Source organism: Pieris napi, chromosome 18, assembly GCF_905475465.1.
Source record: "Pieris napi chromosome 18, ilPieNapi1.2, whole genome shotgun sequence".
Taxonomy (NCBI): Eukaryota; Metazoa; Arthropoda; class Insecta; order Lepidoptera; family Pieridae; genus Pieris; species Pieris napi.
In genome coordinates, this window is record NC_062251.1 from 2,773,958 (window position 1) to 2,785,074 (window position 11,117).

An 11,117-nucleotide genomic window follows, 5' to 3' on the forward strand; every position below is an offset into this window, starting at 1 on the left:
GTGGGCAACTTCATTCAGTTAATTTTAATTTTTTACGGTTAAAATTAATTAAGTAAAATTTCACTCTCATCAATTTTTCATAACGCGCCTAAAGAAGTATAACTTCAAAATACGAAACAGATACGCAAAACCAAGGCCAAAACTAGAATATCCATTCATTGTTATAAATTATCAATAAATAAATAAAATAAAAGCTATAACATGTTGAAACTACATAGACCTAGGTTATAAAGGCATTATAATATGAATGAAATAGTTTTTTAGACAATTCTTTTTCCCGCGCTCTCTGGTCAAAGACAATATGACGTTTTGACATTTAAAAAAATTATAGAGCTAATTTCATTTAGACATACGTCAACTGTCAGTGTTTATCGGTAACTTAGAATATTTTGTATATATAATATAGCATAAATATCGATTCTTCCAATATCTTTTATTATAGTAAAGATACATTTCATTGATGTTCCTAACTTAGACTTAATTGCTAGCTTATAAAACTAAATCCGTTTATTCATGACGTTTTAGGCCAATAAGTATACTGTTGTAGAAAAAAGCTGGCCAAAGTTTCGATCACATACCGCGGTTACGCGACTTCCAAAGTCTTGTGTTTCTACTCAAAACCGGTAAAAATTCAGATCCGTATAGGGCAAAGACAAAACTAGTGACAGAAAGAGTCGCAGGTGTGCTTTGGTTAAAACTAATTAGGTGCTAGTTCTTATGTAGATCTATTACAGATACCGGCAAACATCTTGAACAATTAATGTCCTTGCCTGCGCAGAAGCGATTTTTAGGTATATAGGTGGTGGGGCGCGGCTGCGGGAGATTGACGAGTCGATCGCGTGATTGGTAAATCAGTTGACGTTTGTGTGTACTGTGCGCAAACTTTCCCCCACTCACTTGTTTAATGCTCAAGAAGTTTGCCCGTATCTGTACGTAACGTAACAGAAAGTTAAAGTGCGTACCAATTCTGAAAAGGCCGTCAACGCGCTCACTAGCACTCTGATATTGAGTGTCCATGGGCGGCGTCAACACTTCAGTAGCCTCCTGCCCCCTGTTACGTTGTTACGTCATAAATACAATTAATGCATATTTGACAATTTTGAAAAATGTTATGAGAATAATCTGCATATAATATGGCATTAAGAAGCGTTATAGAGTAAAATAACTTGTAAATAATTATTGAATTAAAAAAAATCGGTAATTCAATATTGATTAATACGTCAGACAATACAATTATTATTATTATAGATTAGTCGAATCGACAATGACGTAAATCGTCAAATCTTTCAAATAACCTAATTTACTCATTCATTTTATAAACTGTCACAAATTAAACTATATTTTTATAGAACAATAATATATATGCATTAGAATTAGCACCAATATATTTAGTTTAATTCAAATCTGTAAATATAAATTGTATTATTTATTATTATAAAATTAAGATTATAAATCTGTATCGGCTACAGCTGTCAAAATGACAGTTGATTATCTGTATAAATATAATATCTAGTTTTTAATAAACTTAAGATTTAAAACAAAATCAAATGTCGCAATTATGTTTATATTTGAAAATAAATATCCCTGTTTAATTTAAATATATAATTTTATAATAGTTTTTGTGGCATTATTGTAACTAATAACGTTTTGAAACGTAGGCAACGTTTTGTGATCACTTCTGACATAAGAAGAAATAGCGGGTATTTATATTCGTCAATTTTGAGAGTTGGTCAATTAAGATAAATAGCAACACTGATTATCTTACCGTCGAGACGTAGCTAAATACGACTCCTATCTAAATCCAATAGGTTATTTGACGGGAATTTTAGTCAGGACACGTCAAGTATGACTTTCGTATGTGACAAGCCTATTAGGATTTACATATGGGAGTTGTAACTAGCGCTAATCTAGAATTCTGGACTGTATTGTTAGTGCTAAGTACGTCTCAGACATTTGTCAGTCATAGTTCTCGCTCAGAATTCCAGTGCAGTGCGTGTAGACATGACAGCTTGAATCGTCTCGTAAAACTCATTTATTTGTTATATAAGGATTTTGTTAATAGATTGTAAATAATGTAAAACTAGATAGCATTCATTTTAATGTGTAAAGATCAGTGAACAGAACAAAAATAATAAATTATTTGTACCACCGATTTATTGAACACTTTCGAGTAACAAACTTTATTTTTAATCAGCCAGCACTTAAATAAATACTTCTTTCATTTGCCTCTGTTTTTTTATATACTCTATGATGAAAAGAGACGAGATCTTTCGTCAAAGCGGTGCAATAATAATGATTTATTATTTTTAAATATATCTATTAATGTTCCGAAATATTTATAATGAAACGGCATTAAAATGACTGCACAACAATAGTTGTTTAAGCTCTCGGATTGTAATATATACACTGGGTATTAAAATATCATCTTCCGCTAACAAATATAAGAACTCCCAGAATGTTATAAATTTTTATTTACCTGACCTTGAACTCTAGTAATTAGGTCAAAGGTTCAAGGGCATACACGCGTGGAACTATAGTTTTTGTTCCGATTATTATTACTTTACCTTTAAAAAATTTCATTTCGAAGGCTATTTGACAGTATATAAAGTGTTATTTAAAGGCATCAGTATATAAAAGTCAAACACGTGATACAAACGTCACAGATTAGTCGAATACACGATGGCGTAGCATACGTAAATAATAGTCATCTAATATTTCTTGTAGTTTGATTTAATTGGAGACTGTATTGGATCGTAATATAATATATATTTATTTGTGTAATTTAAGAATGATGTCACGTAAAAATCCTGACAATGTAAGTAACATTGTATGTTGCAACGCCATCTAGACTAGAGAAGCGTTTTGGCGGGTTCTTGTAGTTGAGTTTTTAAAGCCAAAGGTGTCTGCCCACTATCCCGTAGCATACCATGACCGTGCTAGGAACGTATCAGGCACGGAAAGCAATCCGGTACGCTCTATTTCGCCCACTGAAGCGGGCCGACAGCGTTCTAAACCCGTTTACAACCCGTATGTAACCCGTATTTAATCCGTATGATGCCCGTATGTGACACGGCAGAAATCTTTTCAATACACTCGTAAGGCATCGGTTCATTCTCGTACAAATATCAGTGTTAATATTGGACATTATTCAGGCACTTAGTTGATGACGGAGAAAAGTTTTTTCAGTACTTCCGAATGTGTACATTCAAATTTAACGCATTTAAAACGGGTTTGTAACGGTCATACTCCCCGTTCAGTCACCGGTCTGGCAACGTCGCGTGCCATGCACGTAGCGTGTCCGCAACGGCAAAATATTCCCTCCGACGAATAGTTGACGGCCCGTGCATGGCACGCTACGGTGTCGGCCGGTGACGGAACGGTCTAGTGGGCAAGGTCTCATACTTCTCCATACAAAGAATAGTTTTTTGTCTGAAACGGTCCTAGTACGGTCATGGTATGCTACGGTGTAGTGGGCAAAGAGCTCAATACTAACAGAGTTAAGGTGTCTGCCCACTATCCCGTAGCATACCATGACCGTGCTAGGAACGTATCAGGCACGGAAAGCAATCCGGTACGCTCTATTTCGCCCACTGAAGCGGGCCGACAGCGTTCTAAACCCGTTTACAACCCGTATGTAACCCGTATTTAATCCGTATGATGCCCGTATGTGACACGGCAGAAATCTTTTCAATACACTCGTAAGGCATCGGTTCATTCTCGTACAAATATCAGTGTTAATATTGGACATTATTCAGGCACTTAGTTGATGACGGAGAAAAGTTTTTTCAGTACTTCCGAATGTGTACATTCAAATTTAACGCATTTAAAACGGGTTTGTAACGGTCATACTCCCCGTTCAGTCACCGGTCTGGCAACGTCGCGTGCCATGCACGTAGCGTGTCCGCACCGGCAAAATATTCCCTCCGACGAATAGTTGACGGCCCGTGCATGGCACGCTACGGTGTCGGCCGGTGACGGAACGGTCTAGTGGGCAAGGTCTCATACTTCTCCATACAACGAATAGTTTTTTGTCTGAAACGGTCCTAGTACGGTCATGGTATGCTACGGTGTAGTGGGCAAAGAGCTTTAAAATTTATAATTTGTATACGTCCTTAATAATTCTGAAATGGTTAATTAAATCTTGTCAAATAGCCTATTGTTGTGTTTTTAAGTTGGTTTAAAAGTTTATTTTTACTGAACATTGTTGCGGCCAAATGATCGAAGATTAAAAATGTATGTATTGTCTATTAAACAGTTCTACGCTTAATGAAATTTAAAAAAAATATTAGTGGGTACACGGGCATTCTATGGCTCATTCATTCAGGCAAACATTGCAACCAAAATATAATGTTACCGGAGTTTTTATAACCGGTAATAAAATGAGCTTTGAATACTTAATAAATATTAATATATTGAATTAGTTTTAGCGTCTGAAGTTCCTGTCGTGACAATATTAGAGTGATTGTGTAGATGTGCTGTACTTAAGGGTAATAAAGGATAACTGGTAATTTTGTTTTTTTTCCCAAACCTAAGCTTCCATAGAATAAAAATATGTATTTCATATAATATGACACAGTTATATTTGTGGTTAGAAAATGTTCTATATCTATTAAAAAAATCTCCTGAGCATCTCATTCGTTGAGATCTAAATATCGTTGACTCTCATTCACTTTCAGTTTTACCAGCTAGCATATCAAATTGAAGCGCTGAAGTACAAAGGACACTGTGAGATTTTTAATTGCGATTAATTTGTACTAGCACAGGTTTCGATATGTATTAATTCCACAAATTTTTATCACAACAATAATGATCATTATGTACACAATTATTCGTATCTTCATAATCAAACCATAGATACGCGACGTAACTTTTACTTAAAATAAAATAATACTACATATTCGATTGTGATTGTTACTTATATTTTTACTTAATTAACTTTTCATTAATTTATTTTTGTCGTAATATTTACGCTGCGATAAAGTTAGCCTTTTTCATGCTTAGGTCCGCCTCGCGGAAAACTAGGCAAATGTAATACGATCGAAGCGCCATCTTGTATGAAAGCTTAAACATTCTTTATGTTCTACATTATCAAACTACCTATGTTAGTCATTTTCTACGTCTACGTCTCCGTTTGTCAACAGATGACGCTATTCGCAAAAATATTGCATTCAAAACACGGTATTGTTTTACTTAGTGGATTTGTAAAATACTGGTGAAATTAAAATTCAAAGCTTTTTCTGATCTATCGAAGTGTACTATTTATAACTTCTCGTGGAATCCCATGCGAGCTTGGAAAATAATTTTTCACTGTCCTCTTGTCTTCTGGTATGTCAACTGTCGTATCAACTCGCAAATGTCATTCTGTCACATTCGGTAATAGTTTACTCCGCTCACCGCTGTTAAACAATAACTTTAAACTTATTAAGTAAACATTAACAATAATTATTTGTAATTTATATGGTCTTGAATAAGTTTTATGTTTATTCAAAAAATTGTTCTAGTTAACTAGGAAATAGGTTGAATATGGCCCAACACTTGGAGTTACAATTTAATTTAAATTCTTCCGAATACTTTATGCAAGAAGATTTTTGCCAACTATGTTTGTTTAAAATTGGAACTGGTGCTCTTCAAATCACGCAATGTATTACAGAAAAAATAAAAGAGTGTTTAGATTTAGATTTCACAGAAGAATTCCCTAACAGGATTTGTAAAGTATGCGAAATAAAGATTAAACAGTTCTACGACTTTAAGCAGACTTGCCAAGATTCCTATAGAAAGTTTCGTGATTTTTTAGCAAATAAGCCAATCAAAATAGAATCGCATCAAGATGACGATTCAGATAATACACATTTCGAAGAAGAACTCTCATCAGAACCTGAAATTAAACCAATAGTTATTGAAACTATGCCAATAGCCATTGAAACTGAACCAATAGTTAATGACACTAAACTAAATGTTAAGGACACTAAACAAGTAAAAAAAAGGATACGCAAAAAGCGTTCGGATTCCTGGTGCTATGTATGTCTCATAGATTTTAAAACTTCAGAATATCTTAACAAACATAGAGAAGAACATCACGAGAACAGCATTACCCTCTACAAATGTTTAGGTTGTGAAAAAGGTTTTAGAAATAGACGTCTCTGTCTTAGCCATGAGCGGCTATTCTGCCGGGAACTCAAAAATGGATATAAATGTAATATTTGCAACATATTATTACCAACAAGAAGAAAGTATGAAAATCATGACCAACAACATAAGAGTAATGTAAAAGTTGAAGCTGTAGAATATGATGTATTTCAATGTGATTTATGCCGTTTGAGATTTGGCAATGAAGGTAAACTTATTAATCATCTGAAGAAACATGATAATCCAACGAGATATGTGTGTGAGGTAACTAATAATGAACTCATTTTTCATATTAAAACAAGTTAGGCTTTAGTGATGCAGTATGCCCATTACACATAGGGTAAAACATTTTGTTCTGTGTTAAATTTTTTTAAGTTATACTTCTTTAGGCGCGTTATGAAAAATTGATGAGAGTGAAATTATACGATGCGCGTGCACCGTGACACAAAATAACAGAATTAAGTTGCCCATGGAAGATGCTTCGGCATTGGATATAATTTTAAAAAAAACATTCGAATAATAATAGAATTTATGTTACACTTAATGTAAGAGAATAATAATAAATATTTATTTATTTAATTATTCAAATGTAAACTGAACTTTATTGATTATAATGACTCCTTTTCCAGTCTTTGATTATTTAATTGTAACTAATTATTAGCATGCAATCAAACACTATTTTTAATAATGCCAAAGAAGTATAACTTAGAAGTATACTACATAAGTACTTTTTTTTTATTGTGTTTTGGGTTCATTGACTTAAAATAAATCTCCATTGAGGAACAAGTGATGTATCATTGAGTTTACCACTTTGGGATCGTTCAAGTATTACATAACGCAATTTGGAGGGAGGGGGGAGTCTTTTGAAATGTTACAGTGTGTTACATGGGCGGGAGGGAAAGACTCCGGGCTTCTAAAACCTTTAAAAATTGCGTTACGTAATACTTGAACGCTCTCTTTGGAGGAAATTTAATTAAATAATAGTGGTATGCTTTTCAGACATGTGGAAGAGTTTTCCAACGTCGTGATTATCTATACAAACACACATTTATACATAATGGCCTAAAGAAATATGCTTGTACATGTTGTGCATACAAGACCAACCAGAAGTCAGCATTAAATATACATATGAGGTAATTACTACACATAACTACAAACTCTCACTTCTTCTCGTCTCTCTCTCTACTATATCTATCTCTACTCTCTCTCTTTATCTACTATATCTATCTCTTCTCTCTACTATATCTATCTCTACTCTCTCTACTATATCTATCTATACTCTCTCTACTATATCTATCTCTACTCTCTCTATCTACTATCTCTACTCTCTCTCTACTATATCTATCTCTACTCTCTCTCTTTCTTCTCTTATTACTTACTCTTTTATCTTTATTATGTTTTACAATCATATCAACATTTTTTATTCGTGGAAGACTGCATAGATTAGTGTCCAAGGAATGATAAAATTTATCCTCCGTTATTGGGATGAAATATATGCTGATTTAAATCTAATAATACATTTAACATATATTTCAGGACACATACAGGAATAAAGCCATTTGGATGTGACATTTGTTCATACCGTACAGTTTCCAGTGGTAATCTTAAAGCACACCGGCAAAAACATTCATCATCGAAACAGTATGAGGTAAAGTTTTATAAATTAATTTTACTAACACATTAATTTGACGACTCATTGGTCTAGTGGTTAGTACCCCTGACTGCGAATCCATGGGTCCCGGGTTCGATCCCCGGCTGAGACGAACATCGATGTGATGAGCATTTGGTGTTGTGCTTAGGTCTTGGGTGTTTAAATATGTATTTATATGTATATCTATCTATACTATGTATGTATATCTGTTGCCTAGTACCCATAACACAAGCTTCACCAGCTTAGCATGGAACTAGGTCAATTGGTGTGAATTGTTTTTTTTTTTTTAAATATCAATGGTCCAAAATAACCATATTATAAATTGATAATCTAATATTTAAAATTCGTGTGTCACGGTATTTGTAATTAAACTCCGAAACGGCTCGACCGATTTTCGTGAAACTTTCCACTCCCAAATTTTTTTGTTTTAGACAAAAAAAATTGTTTTTATTTTTTTATGATACTTAATACAAAAATACATACAACCCTTAATTTTCACCCCTCTACGATCAGCCCCTATTTTTTTATTATAGACGATATAAAAAATATTTTAAATAACACTTATTATAAATGTCTCCGCCAGAAATGCTTGGATACCTATATCTGAAATTACTAAACCGATTTTTAATTCGAGTAGAATATTTATTATTTATTTATAACTGAAATGATAATTACTCTTAAATAATTAAAATAATAAAATCAAGCACACAACCCCCCCCCCCCTCCCCCCTTTGGCGGTGTTCGGGGTTCCAACCCACAACAACAACAACTTGAGAGAGGCGCTTTATAAAATATTCCTAGCTATCCGAAAAATAATAACTGAGTCTTCATAAGACAGCAGATATATTTCTGTGTCTGTTGTTTCAAATTTAATTTGTTTATAATACACTATTTTATTTCATTACAGTGTTCAGTATGCGACAAGAAATTCGTTTATAAAAAGAGCCTCGAAGTCCACATATCCTGCGCACACGCACCTCAGCACCATATCTGCGATTGTGGCGCCCTCTATACCAGCGCGAAGTCATTGAAGCGACATCTAGCGACGAAGCAGTGTGGCGCGAAAAGCGATAAATATATATTGTGAATTACCGATTGTAAATAAATGTCTTTGTATGCACACGTACACGCCAATTTGTGACCATGCACAAGCACATACGTCAGATTGTGACCATGCACACCTCACAGTGCCGTCACAAGTGCACACATGTCAACCTGTGAAATATTGGAATTAATCATTTAAAATTAATGGCAATAAATTAATGCGTTTGTGTAAGTTTTTTTATTGTTGGGAGATCCATTTATAGACTCCCGCGCCTGGGGAACTTATTAAAGTTATGCGGAGAGAGTGGAGGTCCGGGAGGTGTAATGTGTAATGTAAAAAGTTTCTCTCTCCCTAAAATATGGCGAGGGGGCCGATGGCTGGCCATGCGTCATACTCGTGAACGGGTTTTACTTGTGACTGGTCGGATGCGGTAGGCTTGAATTCGTGTATGCGGTGACTGGTTGTACTTGAATTCGTGTATGCAGTGATGTTAGTTATTTCGACTATGTATTTGAGTTCCCACGAGAATAAGTACGAGTGTGCGCTCCTATTTCACGTTGCCTACTGCTGATAAAGGGAGCGTTCAAGTATTACGACGAAAGGACGAAAGGACAAATCTTGGTTTTTTTTTTAATTAACTTGTACGAGCCAAGGCTGTACATTTCGCTCACTCAGGCTTTCTTATAAGCGTGGCGATTTCCTAAATCGTCGGAGCTACGCCCCGAGAGTATACCTAGACGCAAGCACTCTTCAACTGTTACTTTGCATACATTCGTTACATAGCCATTAACATTCATTATTTCGCTTATATTCATAGAGTTCATAGAGATTCATTGTACGCGAGTGGTTAATACAGAGTAAAACTAAAATCCTCTATACCGTACATAACAATTAATTACTTAAAGATGTCATGTTTGGGGGCTTCATAGCCTAGCGGTCTTATTAAGTGGCAGCTAGGTGAGGGGTACCGGGTTCGATTCCCGGCTCGAGGGCAAGTTTTAATTTAATTTAAAATTGTTCTCGGCCTTTGGGAGGGTTGTGCGGTACCGGGCGAGTGCTTAAACCGTACATAGAGGACACTGTCGAATTTCTAAAAGACAAGCACGAATTATAAAAATCTACTTGACGCTGGCTAATGCACAAATCGTGCCAGAGCCATAAATAAAATAAAAAAAGTGTGTGTGTACAAAGTACACATGTCAGAAGTGAAACTTCAGTGGCAAACTAATCTTGAAATGTTGTTCATATTTATACAAATCTAAAAGTTTAGATTTCCGATACTTAGAGGGACGGAAAAAGGAAGATATGTTAGGAATTTAATGGACATTAAAATATTAAGTGTCGAATAATAAATATGTAATGTGACGGTAAGTTTTTTTCCAACGCCGATAAAGAAGTTTGACTTCAAAAAGGAACATGGCGCGTAACCGAAAAACGAGACGCGTAACGAAAAAATGTTACACTAAATTTTTTTCCAACTCCGATAAATAAGTTTCACTTCAAAAAAGATGTCATGTGGTTTGGTTTGGTTCCACTTCGCAGGCTTTACGGAGCGACCTCACTGCTCCGAGGATTTCTGCACGTTTTAGCCACAGCCTCGCATTCCAGGACTACTTGGCTAACTGATTCCTCTGCGCTGATACAGCCTCTGCCCATGGGGCTGTCTGTCGCGCCTAGGACATGCTTAATGGCGTGCATTTCAAAATAACCGCTGCAATCTGCAATCCTTTTAAGCTATTGCATAGATTTTATAGCGGGCTTTCAGCGCGGCGACCGAATCAAGAAATTCCGTAACGAAAAAAAACTTACGCGTTAGAGTGGGATAGAAGGCATACTGCGCATTCCCATCTCTCTGACGAGATCGGTGACGTAGCGTGAGCGGGGCCGGTGCAGACTATAATATAGGCGAGTTAGTCTGGTAGAGTGGTAGATTGAATTAATTTATCAAAGAAAAAACTTGAATTAATATCAAAGTAAAAAAAAAAAATGCATAAATAAATAATTATAATTGCATAAGTTGAAAAAAAATTATGCAATAGCTTTACCGCGGCAGTCCCCGAGTGCCACACGTTTTTTCTTATCGATTCTTGTACATAATAAATGATTATCAGTTTTTTTCCGAGCGTTTCAATTATCATATCCAGTACTGAAAGTACATTGAAGGTCTGAGGGATTCATTAGAATCTTCATTTTTATTAATGCTCCATTTATAATGCATTAGTTTAATATTAGTGAAGCAATTTGGGAGTAAACTGTACAAAAAAACCAAATTTTCCTGTCGTTTGAGAATTTAGT

The 11,117-nt window shown here is 35.1% G+C and overlaps 1 protein-coding gene across 2 annotated transcripts; it reads left to right on the forward strand.

The window, feature by feature from the left end:
* The first annotated feature begins 5,399 nt into the window (after positions 1-5,399).
* LOC125058288 (zinc finger protein OZF-like) lies at positions 5,400-9,022 on the forward strand. Of its 2 annotated transcripts, XM_047662338.1 has the most exons (4): positions 5,400-6,390; positions 7,126-7,259; positions 7,663-7,774; positions 8,685-9,013. In XM_047662338.1, the coding sequence occupies exons 1-4, from the start codon at positions 5,524-5,526 to the stop codon at positions 8,862-8,864; spliced, it is 1,293 nt and encodes a 430-aa protein (XP_047518294.1). In that variant the 5' UTR covers positions 5,400-5,523; the 3' UTR covers positions 8,865-9,013. The 2 variants fall into 2 exon arrangements, with proteins under 2 accessions (XP_047518294.1, XP_047518295.1); XM_047662339.1 differs by lacking the exon at positions 7,663-7,774 and having other exon boundaries at positions 8,685-9,022.
* The last annotated feature ends 2,095 nt before the right edge of the window (positions 9,023-11,117 follow it).

Coding starts and splice junctions, on each gene's coding strand:
- LOC125058288 (XM_047662338.1), top strand. CDS start 5,524: ATGGCCCAACACTTGGAGTTACAATTTAATTTAAATTCTTCCGAATAC. Junction 6,391..7,125: donor CAACGAGATATGTGTGTGAG/GTAACTAATAAT, acceptor TATGCTTTTCAG/ACATGTGGAAGAGTTTTCCA. Junction 7,260..7,662: donor GCATTAAATATACATATGAG/GTAATTACTACA, acceptor CATATATTTCAG/GACACATACAGGAATAAAGC.